Source organism: Lissotriton helveticus, chromosome 7, assembly GCF_964261635.1.
Source record: "Lissotriton helveticus chromosome 7, aLisHel1.1, whole genome shotgun sequence".
In the NCBI taxonomy this organism is placed as follows: Eukaryota; Metazoa; Chordata; class Amphibia; order Caudata; family Salamandridae; genus Lissotriton; species Lissotriton helveticus.
Window position 1 is genome coordinate 1,486,434,862 of NC_136068.1, and position 26,218 is coordinate 1,486,461,079.

The window sequence follows — 26,218 nt, forward strand, 5'->3', positions numbered from 1 at the left end:
CGAGATCGTCTTCGGCGTACCTCAAGGATCGTCCCTCAGCCCGACACTGTTCAACATTTACATGGCCCCGCTCGCACACGTCGCCCGACAGCACGACCTCAACATAGTCTCCTACGCCGACGATACTCAACTGATCCTCTCCCTCACCAAGGACCGCATCAACGCCAAAGCCAACCTCCATGGAGGAATGAAGGCCGTTGCCGACTGGATGAAGATCATCCGTCTGAAGCTGAACTCGGATAAGACTGAGGTCCTCCTCCTCGGCTCCAACCCGTCAGCCTGGGACAACTCCTGGTGGCCAATGGCACTGGGGGCAGCCCCGACCCCCACCGACCACGCACGTAACCTGGGAATCATCCTCGACTCAACGCTCTCAATGACCAAGCAAGTTAACGCAGTCTCCTACTCCTGCTTGAACACCCTTCGCATGCTCCGCAAGATCTACAGATGGATCCCAACAGATACAAGAAAGACAGTCACCAGGGCCCTCGTCAGCAGCAGACTCGACTATGGAAACGCCCTCTACGAGGAAGCCCCGACCAAACTCATCAATCGACTACAACGTATCCAAAACGCCTCGGCACGACTGATCCTCGATGTACCACGACACGGCCACATCACCCCCCACCTGAGAAACCTACACTGGCTCCCCATAAACAAGAGGATATCCTTCAAGCTCCTCACTACCGGCGGGAGATCCTTCTCCCACCTCGCCGCCAAAACATGGAACACCCTCCCACTGAGCCTACGACAGACCCAAGACCTGCTGACCTTCAGGAGGATACTAAAGACCTGGCTGTTCGATCAGTAGCGGCCCCCACCTCCCCCCCCAGCGCCTTGAGGTATGTAGTGCGCTTAACAAATGACTGATTGATTGATTGATTGATTGATTGACTCCAGGACTTCTTTAAGGACTAACAGGAACCAACTGTTAATAGAGACACCAACTTGAGGAACAAATCCACTTACTGCCCTTTTAACACAAGGGCAGAAAGTGTTAGCATGTGTACAGGCCATATTTAAGGAAATTGAAACCATTGACAGCTCCTTTTTAAAACCATTTCACAGCATCACCAAAAAGGAACAGCAAGCACTAAAGGAACTCAGACAATCAGGGCCTAGTCATAAAACCTGCTGATAAAGGCGGTGGAATTGTCCTACTCAGAAAAGCTGATTCTCATACACAATGCACCAGGTCACTCTCAGATGCAAGATACTATAGACCTTTGGATCTCAACCAGATTAAAAAGAACTATCAGTAATATGATTGATAAAGCTGAAACCAATGGATGGATCTCAAAAAAAGAGGCAGAGTTTCTGGTTGTAAAGGATCCCATAATACCATATATTCATTACCAAAATTGCAAAAAATGAGAAGCCCCCTCCCGGCCGCACTATAGTGCCAGGCATTGCTTCAATTCTGGAACCAATCTCCCAATTTGAATGCACACAACATTCTGGTACAGAAAGAGCAATGTTGGGTCTACCATCTCAAAAGTCACATAAAGGCCTTAATGATAATATCCCTTGGTTAGCCCTTAGCCATTAGATCTACAGAAATATATCTCAGTGTTCGAGGCATGTGGGCTGCTAAATTCATATCTTATGCATAGATCGCCGCCTAGTGTTGGGTCCGGATAATTGCACATTGTTGTCCTGGAAGAGTCTTCGAAGTATCACGAGATAGGTGGCTCCTCCCCTGGACTACAGTGCGCATGGGCATCGACTCCATCCCCAGATTGTTTTTTTCCGCCATTGGGTTCGGATGTGGTTTTGACGTCTCCGTGTCGGAACCGAAAACAACTTTGTTCTTAAGGCCAAAAGGCCTTCGTTACCTGCGTCGGTATTGTTTGCGTACGGTCTCGAGCGTCGTCTGACTCTCTGAGCCGGACATCTACGGAGTCAAGTGACTCTTCGATCGAGGCCCTCTCGTCGCAGCAAGACCCGACGAACTTAACATGGAGCGGAGCCCGTTCAAGTTCTGCCCCGTCTGTGGATCCAAATATCCACACATCGATGTGCATCCGGTCTGTAATAAATGCCTATCTTCGGACCACAACGAAGAAAACTGCATGGCCTGCTCTAAGTTCAGGTCCAAGAAGACGCTCAAGCATCGGCGCGCGGCGCGCCTCGAGGCCCAGCGAGCGGCGCCGGCACCCGACGACATATTCGACGACCCCGCGGAAGACGGCGGCAGCCATCATCTCCAGATTTCACCACCGTCGACGGAGGTCCAAGCCGATCCCGAGGAACATGTCGAGGGACAGGGCCACGACCTTGAATACGTCGAGGAGGTAGGGGACGACGAAGAAGTTTATGGGGCCGCGGAAGATAGCTCAGAGGAAGAGCTATGCCCCGAAGTCTACATTATTGAGGCTCAGGTCACGGGATCGCCACTCGGCCTTACCCACGACCCTGCACCGCTATCCCCGGCCCCGCCTTCTGGCCCGGCCACGGACACTCAAGCGGAGCCGCCATCTCAGATATCGAAACCGAAACCTTCGGATCCGACGGCACCAAAGATGGCCGACGTCCAGCCAAAATCGAAACCGAAACCTTCGGAATCGACCAAACCTAAAATGGCCGACGTCCAACAAAAAGTATCGAAGCCTGCTCCTTCATCGGCTCCATCGCCCTCAGGCCCACCGAAGTCGAAGAAGGCTGTCGAGTCGACAGCGTCGCAAAAGGTGCGGAAGGAACCATCCTCTAAGACGGCCGTCCATCAAGTGTCAAGCACAGTTGTTCCGGCACGGACGTCTAAGTCTGTTGACACGCCTTCGGACGCTCCTACGGCGCCGTCAAGTAAACGCGCAGTCGAATCAAAGTTGACTAAAAGCCACGGCCCGAAGGCCGCAGGCACTACGGCAGCAACGGCGTCGGCGCCAAAGACTCCAACGGAGCCGCGACACGTTGCAGCCGAAGATTCGTCGAGGCAAATCTCGACCACACCGGGGGAGTTCGACGCCACCGAACATCGGCCGTCGGTTACCAAACCCTCTGCCTCCTTCACAAAGCAGGTGACCGACTCCCTCAAACGTATTAGGGAGAAGACTTTGTCGTCAACGGCACCACCTCCAAAGACCTCGACCAAGCTTCTCTACACTCTGCCACCTAGGGTGGCACCAAAAGCATTTGCACCAAGATCGGTGCCAAAAATCACGAACACGTCGGATCCTTCGACGCATAAGGGACGCTCGGATCAACATCAAGCCTCAGAAGACCATTCTGAGCATTACATCGATGCCCAAACAGGGAAATTGACCCTCTACAAGAGGAAAATAACTTCCCAACCACTGGAATCCTATGTTATTCCACTAAAGAAGAAGAGGCCGGAACAGGACGTTCCTGCCCTTGTTGAACCTATTCTGCCACCACCAAGAAGAAGTCCATCTCCTTCACCCACACAATCAGGAGGAGAGGATGATGGACAAGATGACCAATACAATTTCCCAGTTGACAATGACCCTGATGTTCTGCAGGACTCATATGACGACACTGGGGACCAAGGTGGACATCAGGTGGTACAAGATCCACAAGGTTTTGGGACACGTACATCTCCAACAGAGGATTCTGCAGCATTTAATGCTTTAATAGAATGGGCAGCAGCAAATCATGATGTGGACATGCATGCTGACCCGGTGGAGGAAGATTTTTTGTTCGACACTTTCTCTGTCTCTGAAAGAACAGTTAAAATACTTCCTATGCTCAAAGGTGTCCTTAAACATGCCCCGGAGATCTTTAAGGAACCTACCAGGGCAAGAGTGGTGAACCCACGTATCGAGAAAAAATACAGGCCAGCACCTGGAGATCCTGCCTATATTCGGGGACAGTTGCCTCTGGACTTGTTGGTGGTCGCCAATGCCCGCAAGAGGGCAAACTCCCAAACGACGGGTGAAGCTCCTCCCCCAGACAAGGAGTCGAAAGTGCTTGAGGCATCCGGCAAAAGGGTGGCTGCGCAAGCTGCCAATGTATGGCGTATAGCAAACACACAGGCACTATTGGCACGATACGATAGGGCGCATTACGACACCCTAGAACAGCTCCTTCAACACCTACCTGATGAGTTTAAGGAAGCAGCCGAAATGCTCATACAAGAGGGAAAGCTTATCTCAAACGCTGCAATAAAGTGTGCACTTGATGTGGCAGATACAGCGGCTAGGGGAATTAACACTAGCGTCATGTTAAGGCGACAAGCTTGGCTTCGTATATCTGGATTTAAGCCTGACATTCAAACTACAATCCTCAACCAGCCCGTCAATCCTGACAGACTGTTTGGTCCAGATGTAGACACCACCCTTGAAAAGATTAAAAAGGACAACGAGACTGCTAAGTCCATGGGGGCGCTTCAGTCACAACAATTCAGGGGAAGCACTTTTCGTCGCTCAGGAGCACGTGGTGTTACCAGAGGACACTTGGGTCAACAAACGCAATTCACAAAGGGTGGTGCGCCATCCTCGTACCCCAATCAGGGTAGAGGGGGTTACAGAGGTAACAGTGCGAAGGGCAGAGGCAGAGGGAACAACAACTCCCGTTCCTCTGCCGCCAACAAACAGTGACTCTCTGTCACTGCCCCCCGACCATACAACACCTGTCGGGGGGAGACTCCAGCAGTTCCTGCCAGTCTGGACGTCCATCACCACAGACAGGTGGGTGAGAAAACGTATCCAGTACGGTTACTGTTTGGAGTTAACATCCACTCCTCCCAACATTCCCCCAAGACACCGTCCTATGTCGGCAGAGCACTTGCACTTATTGCAGCAGGAAGTACTGGTGATGCTTCAAAAAGGCGCAATCGAGCTCGTACCAGTGGAAGAGGAAGGCACAGGGGTCTATTCCCTGTACTTCCTCATCCCAAAAAAGGACGGATCCCTCAGACCTATTCTGGATCTACGCCCCCTCAACATGTACATACTGTCAGAACACTTTCACATGCTGACACTGCAACAAATCCTTCCCCTGCTCAATCAAGGGGACTTCCTAGCAACCTTGGACCTCAAGGATGCTTATTTCCACATCCCACTCCACCCATCCCACAGAAAATACCTCAGGTTTACCATTCAAAACAGGCACTATCAGTTCAAAGTCCTACCCTTCGGGGTGACTACTGCCCCCAGAGTGTTTACAAAGTGTCTGGCGACAGTGGCGGCGCACTTCAGGAGACAGAACATACATGTCTACCCGTACCTAGACGACTGGCTTGTTCAAGCAAAGTCGGAACAACAGTGCGCCGCGGACATGTCCCACACTATTCAACTCCTTCACAGCCTGGGGTTCTCACTAAACTACCCGAAGTCGCACCTTCAACCAAACCATGTGCGGCAGTATCTGGGCGCGACAATAAACACCCTGACTGCTATGGCTCAGCCAAACCCAGTCAGAATCAACAGCATTCAGTCGCTGATCCAAAAGTTCAGACCGCAACACTCCCTGCCAGCGAGAGTGTTCATGCAGTTGATAGGCATGATGGCCTCCTGCATCTTCATAGTCCCGCACGCGAGGTTGCACGTGCGCCCGCTCCAAGAATGCTTGGCAAATCAGTGGACACAGGCTCGGGGACAGCTGACAGACCTAGTGTTGGTGACCGGTCGGGCATACAACTCTCTGCATTGGTGGAATCCACACAACCTTTGCAAGGGACGACCGTTCCAAGAGCCAGTGCCACAGATAATCCTAACAACGGACGCATCTCTCCAAGGGTGGGGAGCTCATGTGCTCCACTACACTGTGCAGGGACTGTGGTCCACCCAGCAGCAGAAGTTGCACATCAACTACCTGGAATTGATGGCAATCTTCATGGCGATAAAGTCCTTCAAAGTACATTTGTGCAACAAAGTCGTGTTGATCCGGACGGACAACATGACAGCCATGTACTACATCCAAAAGCAGGGAGGTACTCACTCACCACAACTGTCTCATCTGGCTCAGAGCATGTGGAAGTGGGCCATTCAGAGGAACATTTTCCTCATGGCGGAACACCTCCCGGGCAAGGACAATCAGATGGCGGATCTGCTCAGCAGATACAGCCGTCAAATGCACGAGTGGGAGATACATCCATCAGTACTCCACCCGTACTTCCAGCAGTGGGGTCATCCAGAGATAGACCTGTTTGCCACAAGGGAAAACGCAAAATGCCAAAGCTTTGCCGCCAAGTTCCCTCACTCGGAATCGCAAGGGAATGCGATATGGATGAACTGGTCAGGCAAATTTGCGTACGCTTTTCCCCCAGCGCCTCTCATTCCGCTGGTGGCAAGAAAGCTAAAGCAACACTCGATGACTCTCATCCTGGTTGCTCCAACATGGGCACGCCAACCATGGTACACCACGTTTCTAGAACTTTCCGTGGTACCGCATCAAAGGCTGCATCTCACATCCAGGCTCTTAACGCAGAACCATGGCGACATTCAGCATCCAGATCCGCGACAGCTCAATCTGGCGATCTGGCTCCTGAAGTCTTAGAATTTGGCTACCTCAACCTGCCACCAGAATGCATGGACATCATCCGGGAGGCAAGAAAGCCCACTACCCGAGCTTGCTATGCATCAAAATGGAAGCGGTTTGTCATGTACTGTACAGACAACAATATCAACCCGCTGGATGCATCCATTCCTAACATCATCTGCTATTTGTTACATCTTTACAATTGCAATCTAGCGTACGCTTCCATTCGGATACATTTATCCGCCATAGCGGCTTATCTCCAGAATAGGCAACACCTCTCTGTTTTCAGGGTGCCTGCCATTAAAGCCTTCCTAGAAGGACTGAAGCGAGTCATTCCTCCAAGAACACCACCAGCTCCAGTGTGGAACCTCAATGTGGTCCTCACTAGGCTGATGGGCCCACCTTTTGTGCCACTGCACTCCTGCGAGATTCAGTTTCTCACATGGAAAGTGGCTTTTCTCATTGCTATCACATCGCTCAGACGTGTAAGTGAGCTGCAGGCGCTCACAATCCAAGAGCCATTCATCCAGATACATTCCAACAGGGTAGTGCTCCGCACTAACCCCAAATTCCTTCCTAAGGTGGTGTCACAGTTTCATATCAACCAAACTATTGACCTGCCTGCATTCTTCCAAAACCCACAAACAGTAGCAGAAAGAATGCTTCATACATTAGACGTTAGGAGGGCGCTAATGTACTACATTGACAGAACACAACCCTTTAGAAAGACACAACAACTTTTTGTTGCCTTCTCAGCACAGCACAAAGGCAACCCCATTTCCAAAGCAGGAATAGCCAGATGGATTGTTAAGTGCATTCACATCTGTTATCAAAAGGCTAAACGTACTTTAACAATACCCCCAAGGGCGCACTCCACACGCAAATTGGGGGCCTCCATGGCTTTCCTGGGGAACATTCCCTTAGAAGACATTTGTAGAGCAGCCACATGGTCTACACCACACACATTTACCAAACATTACTGTGTAGATGTGCATTAAAAACAGCAAGCAGCTGTAGGACAGGCTGTTCTCAAGACACTTTTTCAGGCTTCTGCAGCTGGCACGGGCAACCGCCCTTAATGGAGAGACTGCTGTGTATTCTATGCATAAGATATGAATTTAGCAGCCCACATGCCTCGAACTGAATATGCTACTTACCAGTATGCATCTGTTCTTGGCATGTAGGGCTGCTAACATTCATATCGCCCGCCCTCCTCCCCGGTGCCCGTAGCGGCTGCAGATACTCTCTCTATATTCATCATTAGCATGGACATCCTTTACACTATTTCACTCCATCTCTGCCACAATGGCTAAAAACAATCTGGGGATGGAGTCGATGCCCATGCGCACTGTAGTCCAGGGGAGGAGCCACCTATCTCGTGATACTTCGAAGACTCTTCCAGGACAACAATGTGCAATCATCCGGACCCAACACTAGGCGGCGATCTATGCATAAGATATGAATGTTAGCAGCCCTACATGCCAAGAACAGATGCATACTGGTAAGTAGCATATTCAATTCTGAATATTCTACCTCACTGATAATGTAAATGAGACTTCACTATCTTTTCGCAATGAAAAGACTAAAGCACAAGCACTATCCCATTACCTAATCAAAAAGCCGAATTACAGAGCCTCACCATTAAACAAAATCCATGGGAGCTAACGGTGTACCAAGTAAATCCCCTTAATGCCGCAGAATCAGATCTGCACTGCACCCAATGTAATATCCCTATCTCCATACATAGGGCACTACATCATTTGACGTCATGTTCAACATTCTATTTTTTTACAGGTTGTATATTCGCAAACTCGTGAAAAACTATGTGCATTTTCTAACAATATACAGCCTACTATTGTGTGTTAATTTTGTGTATACCATAATAGGCTTGCGTTTTAGGCAACAGATTGTACCTGAATGTTGACTCAATCCACATAATTATTTACACAACCCATACACGTCTTTTTCTGATTAAAATCTATGCCTCTGGGGGGCATGGTCTGGCGCTGGCCAAGTTGGCGTAACCTTATTGCTCCGTTCGGGCCCCCGTTTCAGCTCGCGATATCCGTCCTTTATCCCGTGGCCGGACAGTGGAGGTGGCCTGTGGAGGCTGCATAGGTGTCTCCGGCCCCGGACGACGACGTGATCCGTGTGCTATAGTGAGGGGCCTGCCCGGCAGCCGGCACGGAGGTCCAGGCGGCGTGGGGGCAGAGACGAATTTGGAGCGCTGCCGGCTCCTAGCGTGTGAGGCCTGGGATCCGGTTACGCGAGGCTCGTTGCCTAGGGCCTGGAACTGCTGGGACGTCGTGTGCTGGGGAGGCACCCCGGGGGCTGAACTGACTTGTGGCCGCCAGCATCGAGCTCCCCAGGACTAGTCATCGTTATGGGTGAACCCGCCGGTGGTTTCTGTATTTGGCTGGTGCACACAAGGTGAAGATCTGTCGGGCGAGGCTCACCCGCTGCGCCGGATGGAAGATGCGGTCACCTCTACGGGCCCCCTGGCCATATCTACTGAGGGTGCTGGACTCCAGAGCAGGCATATGCAGTGAGGCTTGGACATTCGTCTTTACGCCCTTGGGGCATCTTCAGGGGCCAAGCCGGACTGGGGCTACTGCTGATTGAGACTTGGGGGAGCACCGGCCTCGTTGTGTGCCCAGCGCCGCCTGTAGAATCACGTCGTACCGCATTCAGAGGTGAGGAGGAGTTGAGGGTTCGACCCGTAGGGATCTTCTTGGTTGCATGAAGGCTCCTGCAGGACTCCTCACACGGCGTTGAGGCGGTGCAGCCAGCGGCTGGGTGGAGCTCCTGGGCTGCTGCAGCTGCTGCAGCTGCTGGGTGGCCCAGTCCAGCACGAAGTCGGTCTATTTAGAGTGGGGAGTAGCGTCTCCCGGTGCATGTCCCCTTGCTCAGTTGATTGTTTTGGAGGGGTCCTTGTATGCTAGGTGCACGGGGCGTGTGACGCACCGGAGCGGGTGACCAGTGGAGAGCCTGTGCATGAAGTGTTTGCCCACGGCCCTCGGCATCCAGAGATCAGCACCGGGGGTGACCCGCAGCTGGCTTGTGGAGGGTTGAGGCATCCCGGTGCCCCCTCACAATGAGACTTTGGTCATGACAAAACCGAAGGGGGCCCCAGCGGCCGTGCGGACGAAAAAATTTGACAAGTACGGTGTGCTGCGCCAACTGGCATCCGAGGAAGGGGCGACTGGGGAGAAGTCGGCCGGAGAGGAGCCATCCCTTGGTTCTATCATGTCGGCAATCCAAGCTTTGGGGACGACTTTGGAGACCAAAATCGATAAAGTCACTATTGAAATGAACTTGATGAGGGCTGATATGAGGAAAACCACAGGGAGGGTCACGGCGACCGAGGAGAATGTGGGGAACTCCAGTCTGCGACACGCAAACCAGAGGAGCGCGTGCAGAAATTTACGCATCAACACACACTGATGTCCCAGGGACTGGACGTTCGAGAAGGGAGAGCTTGTCGCACAAATATTAGGGTGGTGGGGGTGCCTGAAGGGGAGGAAGGTGCCAGTATAGATCTCTTTATTGAGGACCTTATTTTGAACCACCTTAAGCCTAAGAGACTGTCCAACCTCTTTACAGTGGAGAGAGTGCACAGGGCCTCAATCCCTAAGCTGAAGCCTGGGGTGCCTCCTCGGACAATCATTGTGTTTGTTCTTAGTTTTAGGGATTGGGATGCCATCTTGCAGGCAGCTCGGATGAGTGGAGACCTCCCGTTCTAGAATTCAACAGTGTGATTCTTCCAGGATTTCATGTTGAGAGTGCAGCAGGCGAGGTGCACGTTTGTTGGGGTGAAACGAGCCCTGCGAGAGAAGGGGGTGAAGTACATGATGCTATTCCCAGCCAAGCTCAAGGTCCCGGACAACAATACGACCCTGTTCTTCACATCGCCCGAGGAGGTTCAACAATGGCTGGATGCAGGCTCTAATCGGTCGCACTGATGGTCCACTGAGGGGGACTGGCACGGAAGTCACTTTCGTGCTCCTGAGTCTCCGCCTTGATGCCGAGAAGGAGAAATGTCGGCGTCCAGATCCAGAAGTTCCCAGTCAGGAAGCCCTGAGAGAGATGCAAGCTCTCCCAGGAAGTAAGGGACAGGACTCATGGTCGTGAACTGCTGTTTAAACTTGGTGGAGTTTGAGGTACTGTCTTAAATGTCTAATATCTTTGCACCTGTTCCAGCACAGTAGACACTTACGGCACAGCCTGGGGAGAGATTCTTGTGCCGCACTGTGGCGAACTGCTGCTTAAATTTGGTGGTGCTCAAGGAACTAGCTTGCTGGGCCAATAGTTTGACTCCTGTTCCTGCACACTAGACATTTGGGGGCACGTCCTGAGGAGACATTGTTTTTTATGTTCTGGCTTCATACTAGGGGGGAAGGAGCGGATTTGGGGGCACCGGAGGGGGCGTTACTGTGTGGTGGTGCCATACAGCCCTATCTTAGTTTCTTGTTCTCTGGGGCGACAGGCGCTCTGCTATTTGGGATGTGGGTAGTTTTTCACCTACGAGGCAGGGTTGTAGGGTAGGGGGTCATTATAATTTTTCATGTGGAGGAGGTTGAAAACGCCATGTGGGACTTGCAGTCTGGGAAAGCGGCATGCTCGAATGGGCTCCCCACTGAGCTGTATAAATGTGTCGCGAGCAAGCTGCTGGCTCCCTACATGCTTGACATGTATAAGGAAACGTTTGAAATGGGCAACTCCCAGATGACATGTGAACGGCCACTATTGTTATACTCCTTAAAAAGGGGAAGCCGCATGACCTCTGCAGCTCCTACAGGCTCATCTCCCTCCTTAATTTCGAGGCCAAGGTTCTAGCCAAAATTATCGTGAATCAGCTTGACCCGATTCTGCAATCGCGGATTTACCCGGATCAATCATGCTTTATGCCCTATAGGAGCACGAGGCTCAACTTAAGACGTTTATATGGGGTCATGTATATGACCCGAAGGCAGCCCGAAGTTCCTGCCACTCTTCTTTTGTTGGATGCGAGGATGGAGTTCGACAGCATCATGTGGCCGTATCTCTTTGTTGTCCTGGAGAAGGTAGGCATTGGCCCACAGCTTCAAAGGAGGATCCGGTTGCTATGCACTGGCCCGTGTTAGGATCAACGGGGTCCTCTCACGATCAGCTGCACTGCAAAGGGGATGCGCCAGGGTTGTCCTCTGTCCCTGATGCTATTTGCATTGGCTCTGGAGCCCTTGGCGGCATGGATCAGGAGGGACCCGTGGTGAGGGGGATTGATCTAGAGGGGGCCTGGGAAGAGCGCATCACGTTGTTTGCGGACGATATCCTATTGTACGCACATCGGCTGCGTCAAACTTTTAATCTACTCATTCATATAATAGGTTCTTCTGGCTCCTATTCTGGATACCACATTAATTAGGACAAGTCCCTGGTTTTCTCACTAGCTGGGGACCCGCCGGTCTTAACGTCGGCGTGCTCGGAGATGGTGCTGCAGAACACATTTTAGTACTTGGGCATATGGATAACTAAGTCTGAGGCCGAGTTTACAAAATTGAATTCTCTGTTGCGGGAGGATGCGATGCATTGGCGAGGGTTCCCCATCTCTTAAATGGGGCGTGAAGTTCTCTTCAAGATAATGGCCCTTCCGCGCTTACTGTACACTATCCAAAACACTCCCCATCGCATTCAGGACTTCTTCTTTAGGAAAATTGACTCAGAACTAAGCCAGTGTCTACGGGGGCCAGCCCCAGGATTGCACTCAAGAAACTGCAGTAAGGGATGTATGAGGGGGAGCTGGCAGTCCTGGACCTTAAGAAATATTATTGGGCTGCTCATCTCATAAACGTAAATGGGTGGGTCTTCTCCCCACTGGACGAGCCAGCTTACAGGGTGGACAGATTGGTCTTGGGTGAGCGCAGCTATTTGGCGGAGTTGTACCGCAGGGATAGGGGTTCCACACAGCTGCCACCACACACTAGAAAGGTCACAGATATCTGGCATGCTGCCACTAAGATGAAGGGATGGGAGGGGAAGCTCACGGAACTGACCCTGCTCTAGGAAGGGGACTTCCTGAGGGAGGTGCCCAGACTGCAGGGCTTTCGGAAATGGAGCCTTATAGGTATCGATTTGCTTGGGGACGTCTGGTAAGGTGGGAAAATGATGACATTCGATAACTTGAGGGAGGGCTTTAAAATGGGGGTAGGTGACTTTCTTTGCTATAGACAGTTACGTTTGGCACTTCATTCCCAAAGGCAGAAGGGAGCGGGCTCCGAGAATATTCACCCTTAGAGGATAGTCTCCTCTTGGATCCTATGATTCAGAAGGCGGTGTCCCTTACGTACAAGAAATTGGTAAACAATACCCCAGATTGCCTGGGTCCCCTGCTGGAGGCCTGGGAATCAGATTTGGACCTGTTGGAGGATGATGATTGGTCGGAGGCACTGCAGTATCCCCAGGAAATAGCTAGTAGGGCGCGCTTCCGACTGTTCCAGCTCCGCATCCTCCACAGGTCCTATGCCTCGAGAATGGTTCAGGCCCGGATTAAGGGAGATGGCTCCGATATATGTGCCAGCGGATGTGGTAAGAGGGGGTCGTTTTTTCATATTCTATGGTCATGCCCCAGGATTCAGAGGTATTGGAGGGGTGTCACCCATGTGATGGAGGCTCTGGTGGGCTCACGTGTTCCATTGAAGCCTAGGTGGCATATTCTTGGCGTCACAAGGGGTGGACCACGTGGCCAAAGTGGGCAAAGTTATGGTTGGCATTGATGGGAGGGGTCGCAAAAAGGAACTTTACATGCACATGGGGGGCAGTGGAACCTCCCACTGTGGCCGCTTGGATCCGTGATTTGGACTGGTATCATGGGGCGGAGCAGGTGGTGTACTAAAGCCGCGGATGTCCCCGCAAATGGGAGATGATAAGGGGGCCGTGGTCATTATACAGGGGTCTGTGATGTAGCTCATGTTTGGTTCTGCCTGGGTCTTCTGCCAGGGTCTAGAGACAAACTTCAATGGGTGGTGGGCGGCTTGTCTACAGCATGTATGTGTATTGTGTATCATAAGGCGTGATATGGCCATGTCTGGCGATTGCCTTATTTGTATATCCTTGAAATGCTTAATTCTGAAGCTTGTTTCTGATTTAATAAAAAGAATTCTTAAAAAAAATAAATCTATGCCTCCCACAAATGTAACCACCATGGCAGGATATCGCATACACCTACAGTCTATTAGCATAAATTAAACGCTTACGCCTGCCCTTAAGTACCCGGATATACATCATCCAAGTTAAGATCCAAGGTGGACGTTTCCGGTGCCTATATCTACAGTCTCTTGTAACTAAGTAAGTGAGGACTACAGAGGAAAGCAAATACTTTTTCTTAAATATATTATGCTCCTTACGACATCAATTAATTCAGAAATTCCTTTTCAGTCAACTGTGATCTTCCACTCCATGTACTATTACAGTAAGTTCTACCAAGACCACCCGCCTAAACCCGTATTCTACGGGGAATAATTTAAACAATCTCTTCTCTATGTCTTACCATGTTTAAAAATATCATTTAAGATTTTATTAATCTCTGCAGAGAATCTGATAACTCTCAAAGTAACCAGACACACATTGAGCCCATTCCACGAGCAGCAACGAGTCATATACGTGTACACTGCAGATATGTTTTGTACAACAATATCATTTCAACTAACAATAAATTAAATCAACATACAAGGATGGTAATGCACCCTAATACATATGGCCTACCAGTAGCACACTTACAAATAGTGCTCACTGACAAGCATGTATTTTAAAAATACCTACATATAACCTCACAGTATTCGATTAATGCCGAAACGGCGGTGTTAGAGTCATGTGGGCTGCTGAATTCACATCTATGCATAGATCGCCGCTTAGTGTTGGGTCCGGATGATTGCACATTGTTGTCCTGGAAGAGTCTTCGAAGTATCACGAGATAGGTGGCTCCTCCCCTGGACTACAGTGCGCATGGGCATCCTCTCCATCCTCAGATTGTTTTTTTCCGCCATTGGAGTCGGATGTATATTTGCTTACTCAAGTTTGGAATCGATAGAAAACTTTCTTTTGGCCAAAAGGCCTATAGGTATCGTCGGTATTGTCTTGCGATCGGTGCCAAGTACTCATTCCAGCTCAATTTTGAGCCGAACGTCAGGGAAAAGCCGCTTGGCTATTTATCTCCAAAGGCTCGATCGACGCCGTAGGCCTTGTCGACGTTCAAAATGGAGCGGAGCCCTTTCAAAAGATGTCCAGTCTGCAACTCCAAGTACCCTCATATTGACGTCCATCCGGTGTGCAACAAGTGCCTGTCTCCGGATCACGATGAGGCCAGCTGTATGGCCTTTTCTCGGTTCCGGTCCAAGAAGACACTTCGCCTTCGACGCGCGGCGCGGAAGGAGGCCCAGCACACAACGCCTGACACGGTGAACATCTTCGACGCTGAAGACGACGGCGGGGTCGAGCATGAAGTTCAGGAGAACCAGTCGGATCCTGCGTCGGAGGTTGACTCCAGCTATGACGCAGTAAATGAAGAATTAGTCGAGGATATCGAAGTCGTCGACGAGGTAGGAGACGACGATGAGCCCTATGGGGCCGTAGACGATAGCTCGAGCGAAGAGCTAGGCCCGACCGCTGGTTCTTGGGCCTGCGACGAAACACTCGATAAGGCTCAGGTCGAGGGATCGCCTCAAGGCCTTACCCAAGATCAACCAAGTAGTTCTACAGCCTCGCTTCAGGGCCCGGCTACGGACATTTCTAAAGAGCCGTCTGTTGATCGACCAAAATCGAAACCAACAACATCGTTGTCCACAAAACCGAAAGCACCGGAAACCAAATTGAAACCGAAAGTGCAAGTAACTTTGATCGGATTGAAGGCTTCTGAACCGTCGGCTTCGACGCCGCAACTAGGTGCTATCGGGCCGGATAAGCCGCTCAAAAGGGTCGAGCCAAAATCAAGGGCACCGAAGAAAAAGGTCGTGGACATAGACCCAAAGACGTCGGCGCCGAAGACCGTTGATACCGCTAAAAGAGCCAAAGCGCAGGACGCTATTGATCCTAAGCGTCGACTCGACATTCCCAAAGTCGGCAAGGACGTCGAGCGCACAAAACACCGTGGCTCTAAAGATCCCGTCGAGTCAATACGGCCATCCGCCTCTTTTCCGAAGCAAATGTCGGACTCGCTGCAGCGTATAAAGGATAAAGCCCTGGTTGTCGAACCACAGGCCGCTCCACCCCCAAAATCGGTCGTCACCACTCCGAAGGCATCGGCGCCGATAAAGTTTATACTGCCGCCACCGGACCACCTAAGGCGTTCGCCCCACTACCGGGCGTCGACCCAGCAAAGAAGGTGTCCATGGGGAAAAAGTCTACAACAACTGAAGTGGCCACAAAGCATCGACAGCCTCTCCAGGAAGACCAGCCGAGGCAATTCATCGACGCTGAAACTGGTAGACTTTCCATTCACAAGCGGAAATTCGTCCCAGAACAGCCAATGGAGTCCTATAAGATTCAATTAAAGAAAAAGAGGGATTCAGCAACATCACCTCTTTTGTCTGAACCTCTGCACCCATGTGGCCAAGATCCAGCATTTACTTCGCCCACACATTCAGATGCAGATGCGGAGGAGGCTTACAATCAGGAGTACAATTATCCTATAGACTCTGATCCAGAGGACCACAATGAACCCTGGGCGGATGCAGTTGACCCAGAGGAACCACGTCCTAACACTGACAGCAATGTCTATACTGTGAAAACATCACCAACAGAGGACAAAGCTGCGTTCAACGCACTTATTGAGAGGGCAGCAAAAAATCACGATGTCCAACTCCATGCTGACCGTATTGAGGATTTCTTGTTTACCACCTTCTCCACTTCTGAGAGAACTGTCAAAATTCTGCCTATGCTAAAAGGTGTCCTAAGACACGCTGGAGACATCTTTAAGGACACCACAAGGGCCAGAGTAATAAACCCCAGGATTGAGAAGAAATACAAACCTGCACCTAGCGACCCTACATATATCAAGGGACAGTTACCACTGGACTCTATAGTTGTTTCCAATGCTCGTAAACGGGCAAATTCACAAGCCACGGGTGATGCTCCTCCCCCTGACAAGGACTCAAAAGTGCTAGAAGCCTCAGGGAAAAGGGTGGCACCTCAAGCGGCCAATGTCTGGCGAATCTCCAACACACAGGCGCTCCTAGCCAGATATGACAGGGCTCACTATGATACACTTGAAACCCTGTTACAACACTTGCCAGATGAGTACAAAGAGGCAGCTGAAATGCTAATTCAGGAAGGAAAACTTATTTCCAATGCGTCCATTAAGTGTGCACTGGACGCAGCTGACACTGCGGCCAGGGCAATTAACACCAGCGTTATGTTACGTAGACACGCCTGGCTGAGAATCTCTAGTTTCAAGTCTGAAATACAAACCACCATTCTCAATCAACCAGTTAACCCTGATCACTTATTTGGCCCAGAAGTGGACACCACCTTGGAGAAAATCAAAAAAGACACTGAGACTGCAAAGTCTATGGGAGCTCTTCAGTCCCAGCAGTTCAGGGGTGGTTCTTTTCGTCGCTCCAACAATAGAGGAGCTTCCAGAGGACAGGTGTCCCAGCAGGCACAATACAATAAAGGAGCCATGCAAACCACCTACGGCATAAACAATAGGAGTGGCTATCATGGAAACAGCGCCAAAGGCAGAGGTCGTGGAAACAACAACTCCCGTTCCTCCGCCACCAACAAACAGTGACGTCTTGTCGCTGCCCCCCGACCACATAACACCGGTCGGGGGGAGACTACAACAGTTCCTGCCAGTCTGGAAATCCATCACCACAGACAGGTGGGTAAGACAGCTTATCCAGCACGGTTATTGTCTGGAGTTAACATCCACTCCACCCAACATACCCCCAAAACACCGTCCTATGTCCGCAGAGCATATACAATTATTGCAGCAGGAGGTTGTCAGCATGCTGCAAAAAGGAGCCATCGAGCTCATGCCTGTGGAACAAATAGGTACAGGGGTGTACTCGCTGTACTTCTTAATCCCAAAGAAGGACGGGTCCCTCAGCCCATATTAGCACTCAAGCCCCTAAACATGTACATCCTTTCGGAACACTTCCATATGCTCACATTACAGCAGGTCCTACCGTTGCTCAGTCAGGGAGATTTCCTCGCAACACTAGATCTCAAGGATGCATATTTCCATATACCGGTACACCCGTCACACAGAAAATACCTCAGATTTACCGTTCAAAATCAACATTATCAGTTCAAAGTTCTCCCCTTCGGAGTCACGACAGCACCCAGGGTGTTTACCAAATGCCTAGCGACAGTGGCTGCACACCTGCGGAGACAAAATGTCCACGTCTACCCTTACCTGGACGACTGGCTTGTCCAAGCAAAGTTGGCCCAGCAATGTGCCACCCACATGTCCCACACCATTCACCTACTTCACAGCCTGGGATTTTCACTGAATTATCCAAAGTCCCACCTTCAGCTCGCCCACGTACGGCAGTACTTGGGCGCTACAATCAACACTCTGGCAGCCAAAGCACAGCCGAATTCAGTGAGAATCAACAGCATTCAATTGCTAAAAACAAAAATTCAGACCACAACACTCGCTTCCAGCACGAGTGTTCATGCAGTTGATAGGCATGATGGCCTCCTGCATCTTCATAGTCCCGCACGCGAGATTACACATGCGTTCGCTTCAGGAGTGCTTAGCACGTCAGTGGAATCAGGCTCAGGGACAATTGAAAGACCTAGTGTTGGTGACCGGTCGCGCATACAACTCTCTGCATTGGTGGAACCCACAAAACCTTTGCAGGGGCCGACCGTTTCAGGAGCCTATACCACAGATCATTCTGACAACGGACGCTTCTCTCCATGGATGGGGAGCTCATGTACTCCACTACACAGTGCAGGGACTATGGACGGTACAGCAAAGGAAGATGCACATCAACCTTCTGGAACTGATGGCAATCTTAATGGCAATGAAGGCTTTCAAGGTACACTTGTGCAACAAAGTGGTGTTGATCCGGATGGACAACATGACGGCCATGTACTACATACAGAAGCAGGGAGGTACGCACTCTCCACAGTTGTATCATCTAGCTCAGAGCATGTGGAAGTGGGCCATTCAGAGAAACATCTTCCTCATGGCAGAACACCTTCCCAGGCAAGGACAATCAGATGGCGGACCTGCTCCGCAGGCACAGCCACCAAATGCACGAGTGGGAGATACATTCATCAGTACTCCACCCGTACTTCCAGCAGTGGGGTCATCCAGAGATAGACCTATTCGCCACAAAGGAAAACGCAAAATGCCAAAGCTTTGCCGCCAGGTTCCCACATCCACAGTCGCAGGGAAATGCGATATGGATGAACTGGTCCGGCAAATTTGCGTACGCTTTTCCACCAGCACCTCTAATACCGCTAGTGGCACGCAAACTGAGGCAACACTCGATGACTCTCATCCTGGTTGCTCCAACGTGGGCACGCCAACCATGGTACACCACGTTTCTAGAACTCTCCGTGGTACCGCATCAAAGAATGCACCTCACACCCAGACTCTTGACGCAGAGCCATGGCGACATTCAGCATCCAGATCCGCAACAGCTCAACATGGCGATCTGGCTCCTGAAGTCTTAGAATTTGGCTACCTCAGCCTGCCTCCTGACTGTATGGATATCATAAAGGAGGCAAGGAGGCCCACAACTAGAGCATGCTATGCAGCCAAGTGGAAGCGTTTCGTCATTTATTGTTCCAATAATGACATTAATCCGCTAGATGCATCTACTCAAAACATCCTCTGTTATCTATTACATCCATACAAATGCAATCTGGCCTACGCTTCCATTCGTATACATTTATCCGCAATGGCAGCTTATCTCCAAAATAGGCGGCATCTCTCGCTTTTCAGAGTGCCTGCCATCAAAGCTTTTCTGGAAGGACTCAAACGAGTTGTTCCGCCCAGGCGCCCACCAGCACCTGTATGGAACCTAAATTTGGTCCTTACCAGACTGATGGGTCCACCTTTTGAGCCTCTCCACTCATGCGAAATACAATTCTTAACGTGGAAAGTAGCTTTCCTTATAGCAATCACATCGCTAAGACGCGTTAGTGAACTTCAAGCACTAACTATCCAGGAGCCTTTCATACAAATTCACTCCAACAGGGTAGTACTACGCACTAACCCTAAGATTCTGCCTAAGGTGGTTTCACAGTTCCATATGAATCAAACAATAGAACTACCAGTTTTCTTCCAAAACCCAGATTCAGTGGCAGAAAGAATGCTCCACACACTAGATGTAAAAAGAGCTCTCATGTACTACATTGATAGAACAAAAGACTTCAGAAACACCAAACAACTGTTTGTTGCCTTCTCACCGCAACACAAAGGCAACCCCATTTCTAAAGCAGGTATAGCCAGATGGATCGTTAAGTACATCCAAATTTGCTATCAAAAGGCTAAGCGCACTTTAACGATTCCCCCAAGGGCCCACTCCACATGGAAGTTAGGGGCATCCATGGCTTTCCTGGGGAACATTCCCTTAGAAGAAATATGTAAAGCAGCCACATGGTCTACCGTACACACATTTACTAAACACTACTGCATAGATGTGCACTCCAAACAGCAAGCAGCTGTAGGCCAGGCTGTTCTAAAAACACTTTTTCAGACTGCTGCAGCTGGCACGGGCAGCCGCCGCTAATGGAGGAACTGCTATGTATTCTATGCATAGATGTGAATTCAGCAGCCAACATGCCTCGAACCGAATATGCTACTTACCAGTATGCATCTGTTCTTGGCATGTAGGGCTGCTGACATTCATATCGCCCGCCCTCCTCCCCGGCGCCTGTAGCGGCTGCAGCACTCAAAATTACTCTTAGCATGGTCATCACTTACTGTACTTCACTCCATCTCTGCCACAATGGCGAAAAACAATCTTGATATGGAGAGGATGCCCATGCGCACTGTAGTCCAGGGGAGGAGCCACCTATCTCGTGATACTTCGAAGACTCTTCCAGGACAACAATGTGCAATCATCCGGACCCAACACTAGGCGGCGATCTATTCATAGATGTGAATGTCAGCAGCCCTACATGCCAAGAACAGATGCATACTGGTAAGTAGCATATTCGATCATGCCTTATTATACCATGTTTCCCCCAATACATCCTCCTTGAGAACACATATGCCCCACACTGTGAGTTCTAAACACTTTCAGCATAAACTACTACTCAATTTGTTATCGCCTCTAAATAGGAGACTGCTTTGCATGTCAAAAAGACAGAAAAATAAGTCATAACCGCTAACAGTGACATCTTAACCAGATTTGCTATACCATTTGCTCTCACTGGTTTAGAGTACACCTATGGAATAATATTTTGTTGAATGTTTTCATATATTTATTTCCTTTTGTTTTTCTTGGGTTATAGGCAACAATATGCTTGTAATAAAGACCCGTACATGCATGTACTTACTCAGGTGTACCTATTTAGCATCTATAAGAAAGGGATCTGATCTACAAATTCCTGAAGAAAGCCACCCAACCTAAGACAGCACCTATGGCTGAAACATGTAGACCATATCACTAGGTGTTAAGGACTAGTAGTTCATCGACACACAAACACACATCTCTCTGTTTTTAACCTTACTGCTGTTCCAATTCACATTAAAGTCACTTTCACCGGTATAGGAGGTATTTTTATCCTTTTTCATAGATCCCACCATTATCTTCATCCAGACAATCTGGCTCCTATTGGAGGTGTTACTTACTTGAGAAACTCAAAACCCAAATAAGAGACTCGATGATGAGGCTGGCCACTATATCACTCCAGTGGAGATTATATACACTGCAGGTTGTAAATAGTGGTTAAGGGTTTCCGAGAAAATCCTTGTGAGACTCTGGCATTCAAGATTGATGAGGTTTACTCTCTTTTTGATTTATTCAGCACTACAAATGGAAGTGGAGTGAACTGCTACTATATCTTAATTAATACGTCTATCTGTTACAATGCCCTCAGTGGTTTCCTGCACAGTGGCAATGAGGATTCCTTAATTTGTAAGAGGGTATGACTTCATGCAAATGAGGGAACAACCTGCTTAAAAAGCGACCACTGGAACAATGTTCACATTTATTAAAACAGGGTAATATCACAGAAGGGGGCAATGGCCCTCTTCTGCAATATCAAACTTCAGTCAATAGAAGGCACAGTGTAGAAAGTAGCCTTTGCACAGTAGATGGACTTTACTTAATGCCCTCCTAGTTGTTCTCAGGTAAGTCACAGTGCACACAGGTGTCCTGTCCTTATTATAATATTCTACACTTGAAAAGCCCTAGGGGTCTATTATGATGAAGGGCGGACAATGTCCGCCTGGCACTGTAACGGTCAAAGGGACCGACCGCAAGAGGTGCGCGGGCTTGCTGTGCCTTTCAATATGCGACCGCAATCATGGCGGTCGCATCCTGTATTTTAAACATTGTGGTGGGCGGTGCTGTATTCAGCACCCGCCACAATGTTAAACAGCCATGTTGTGCATTTGCGTGCACAACGTAACCGGCACCGCGCGGTGCCTGTCACGTTATGCATGCAAATGCAGGGGGGTACCATAGGTACCCTCCATGTGCCCCCCGACGTCCCCCAACATCCTGGGGGCCCGCAATGGGCCCCCAACTATGATCACCGCATGCCTTTCTGTGGCGGCAATGCCGCCATGGAAAGGCTGCTTCCCACCTGCATTATAATATGGATGGCGCTGTCTTGCAGACGCCGCCACTATATCAGGTCCCTTTTCCGCCCAGTCACCTGTGTGACTGGGGGAAAACCGACGGACGGTCTTTCCGTCTGTCGGGGTCCCCCCCCATCCTCATATGGCGGGGGAAATGGGTGGCGGGCGGGGAATAATGGCGGGCGTATCGCCACCCCTTAGTCTTCAAAAAGTATGTAATGTTTGATGTGCAAGTTAAGTTAATTAAGGCCCTACATGTGACCTTACCTCAAGCTGAAAGCACTTAAAACTGAAATTAGGTTAACAGAAACAAAGGGTTAGCCTGATAGTTGGTAAACGTATGCAATAAAATACGTTTAGGGTGTAGGCATAACTTGTAGGTGAGAGCACTACTCTCCAGTCTGCCTTGGATTGGTTGAGCGTCTTCCAGAGCTGGGGATCCAGCAGCCTGAGAAATCATCTAGTCTGATGTAGTAGAAAAGCGAATATGTCACACAATCTGAGAAAAATTAGGAGTCATAGTGTGGGGCCAACTCTGTATGATGTGTGGACACTTGCTTCAATATTTTACTCTAGTGGGACCACTTGAGGGCTTTCATGATGGGATTTCGGTGTGTTTGTTTCTTCATGTTAGAACACCACCCGGCCTGTCTTTGTGCTCTTTGAAGCATATCTATGAATTTTAGGGAAACCTGCCTAGATACTGATGTATTGGTCCTGGCAGCCCAGGCCTAATGACTTGGGCATGTCAAAAAGTGGTTGTTTTAAGGAGTGGGAATAGGTTTCAGAGCATGAGCAGTTGGACAAGAATTACTTTGGCCTTGGAGTTTATCGGGTTGAGTCTATCTAATAATACATCTTGCTTTTTAACTTTATTTGTAAAGGCTTTAGGCTGCTTGAGGGATTTGTGCTACTGCTACTGATGGTAGGAGACTTCACTGTTGCAAAAAATTCGTGTCTGTTACATCATCTGTAGTCAATATTGACAATCCTCTCTATGCTCCTGTTCAGGTCCTGCTCTGCTGGCATATAACAATGCCACTTTCTCCGAGGATGACTGGGATGGAATCCAGAGCACAGGGAACAGTCTCAAACTTAAAGACCCCAATACTGTGGGGCGGTTCGGCCTGGGGTTCAACTCGGTCTATCACATCACAGGTAAGACTTTATCTAGAAACACATAACATGTAGGGACATTCCATGGTAACATATACATGGTGTATTACTGGACTATTCTCTGCTAATGTATATAATCACAATGCAATGATTGATTGGTGGTTCTCCGTAAATGTGTCACAACTGCTCCTTAGAACTTTGTGTCACTGGGTTTACAAAATATTACAAAATAGATATATACCTAATGAGAGGTGATGGGAGAACTATTGACAACATAAATGTCTCATGTATTTACATTTTAAAGCAGACAGTCATATAGAGGGTTGCTTAAAGAAATAATTCAAAATAGAAAGCGAGATATTTCTTAATGGCTTGGTGTGCCAGGCAAGCCTTGAATTTTGTAGTGTGTTAAGGAACCTTAAGAAACTTTTGCGAAAATTATGCAGAATCGCAGTCCTTTTCATCAAGCCATAGATTCCCCTAATACATCAAGATTTTACACTAATTTGGCTGTGAACGTATTGTATTGGCTTATAGCACCACATTTCCGTAGATGCTCACCATCTGCCACAAATTACAACTGTTATATCCAGAACAACATAATGACAAGCATGCCCACAGTATAACAGTAATTTGCACTATTATTCCAGGGCTATCATTATGTTGGGAGTGAGCTTTATCATAAGCTGATAAAATTACAATAATTACCACCATTATGAGTGGGTCAGCATTATATCACAGGGTCATCATCATGCCACGGATTCCACAAAAAGTCAGTATCCTGAGCAGCCCTGGTGTGTGCTTTTACACCTCTAAAGTTACTATTGAAATAAGAGCCACACAGTACCAGAGGTCAAGTTTTCCAATTCAGCCTTGCAGCTGACAGCCTAGAGTCAAGATGCTGGCTGTAATCTGCTCTTACTTTGTGGACCATCTGTTCGAGGAATATGAGCTGCAGATTGTACACTCTTGCATAGATCGCCATCTGGTGTTGGGCTCGGAAGTTTGCATGTTGTTTTTGTCTTCGAAGAAGTCCTTGTAATCATGAGGTTGGTGACTCCTCCTTCGGTGGACAATTCGCATGGGCATCGGTTCCATTGTTAGATTGTTTTTTCCGCCAATGGGTTCGGATGTGACTTGCTGCGCTCCAGGTCGGTGTCGTTATCGAACCCCCTTTTGATGCGTAATTACAGATATCTGACCGTATTATCTCAATCGCGTACCTTTCAATGCGCACCCTCGATGACAACTTTCTAAAAAATGCGACGCTGACGAACTTCGACGCGGGCTGTTGGGCCTACCCGCGCCAGTAACGACAGATGTCGATGGAACGGACTCCCTTTAAGAAATGTCCCCGGTGTGGTGCTAAATTCCCACACTCGGACCTCCATTCCGTTTGTAATCTGTGCCTCTCTCCAGAACATCAAGAGGACGACTGTGAGGCTTGTCTATCCTTCAAGTTGGGCTCAACACCACGAGATGTCCCGAGGCACATCTTCATACCGACATCTTCCATCCAGGTCCTGATAGCCTTCCGGAACCAGAACAGGAAGAACAGGTCCCGGTCTCCGAAGCAGATGACTCTGATGCTGAAAATGACGTCACCCTGGCTCAACGGGATGTGAGTACCCAGACCCCTGCCCCACCCAGGCCCATACCAAAGGCTCCAGTGACAACTTCACCTCTGGGCTCAGGTCCACACCGAACAAAGACTTCAAGAGCCCCGGCACCGAAGGAAAAACAAAAGCTTTCCGGCTCTGACTCGAGCCAGCCACCCGGTCCCGAAAAATATTCTTCGGCACCGAAAGCTAAGTCTCCCCAGATGCCGCACCCCCCTACTAAAGAAGCATATTTGATACTAAAATTCAATAGCACACAAAGTGGGCTTAATACACTGTCGGAGGTCTCCAGACTTTAATTGAAATTTCATTGATTCATGATTTGAGTCACACCGGTCTGCTAAACAAATAAGATTAATGATGAAATGGTGCTCTGCGCGAGTAATGTGGGTGGTGGATATCCCTCGTAAATGCACCCCCTTAAAAACAGAATAACATCCCGGTTATGCAAAAACTACATGTCCCAGAATCCCCAGGCCATGTGACCAAACCTATATGCAATGCCCACAGCAACATGGAAAAACAACAAGTGATGGACTGAATGTGGATCAATGTCACACACTCCCCCAGTCAAAAGATCTGGGCCCAAATCCATCGTTTTTTTGCACTCCACACCACCCTGGGTTAGACAATGGCGATATGCAAATCAGCTCTGACCCTGTTGCCCCATGGGAACAGTCCAGTCCGAACTACAAAAGCCATGCCCTTCCCAGAACGGAATCAAGCATCCGAGGACCGGACCGGTTTCGAGGTAACACCTCTCTTCAGCCCGGCTAGCTTGACTCCAAGTGGTGTGGAGTGCCTGGGACCCACGTCTGGGCATCCCCAGCGCACTTAGGGCGGCAATTGCAAAAACAACAAGTGATGGACTGAATGTGGATCAATGTCACACACTCCCCCAGTCAAAAGATCTGGGCCCAAATCCATCGTTTTTTTGCACTCCACACCACCTTGGGTTAGACAATGGCGATATGCAAATCAGCTCTGACCCTGTTGCCCCATGGGAACAGTCCAGTCCGAACTACAAAAGCCATGTCCTTCCCAGAACGGAACCAAGCATCCGAGGACCGGACCGGTTTCGAGGTAACACCTCTCTTCAGCCCGGCTAGCTTGACTCCAAGTGGTGTGGAGTGCCTGGGACCCACGTCTGGGCATCCCCAGCGCACTTAGGGCGGCAATTGCAAAAACAACAAGTGATGGACTGAATGTGGATCAATGTCACACACTCCCCCAGTCAAAAGATCTGGGCCCAAATCCATCGTTTTTTTGCACTCCACACCACCCTGGGTTAGACAATGGC

At 49.5% G+C, this 26,218-nt stretch overlaps 1 protein-coding gene across 1 annotated transcript in view; it reads left to right on the plus strand.

Annotated features, from left to right (window-relative positions):
- The window catches only part of LOC144770407 (sacsin-like), a 197,299-nt gene that overhangs the window by 63,628 nt on the left and 107,453 nt on the right, over nt 1–26,218 (plus strand). The window contains exon 5 of the mRNA XM_078654916.1: nt 23,195–23,341. Within this exon, the coding sequence (XP_078511042.1) occupies nt 23,195–23,341 (147 nt within the window). The remainder of the gene's footprint in view (nt 1–23,194; nt 23,342–26,218) is intronic.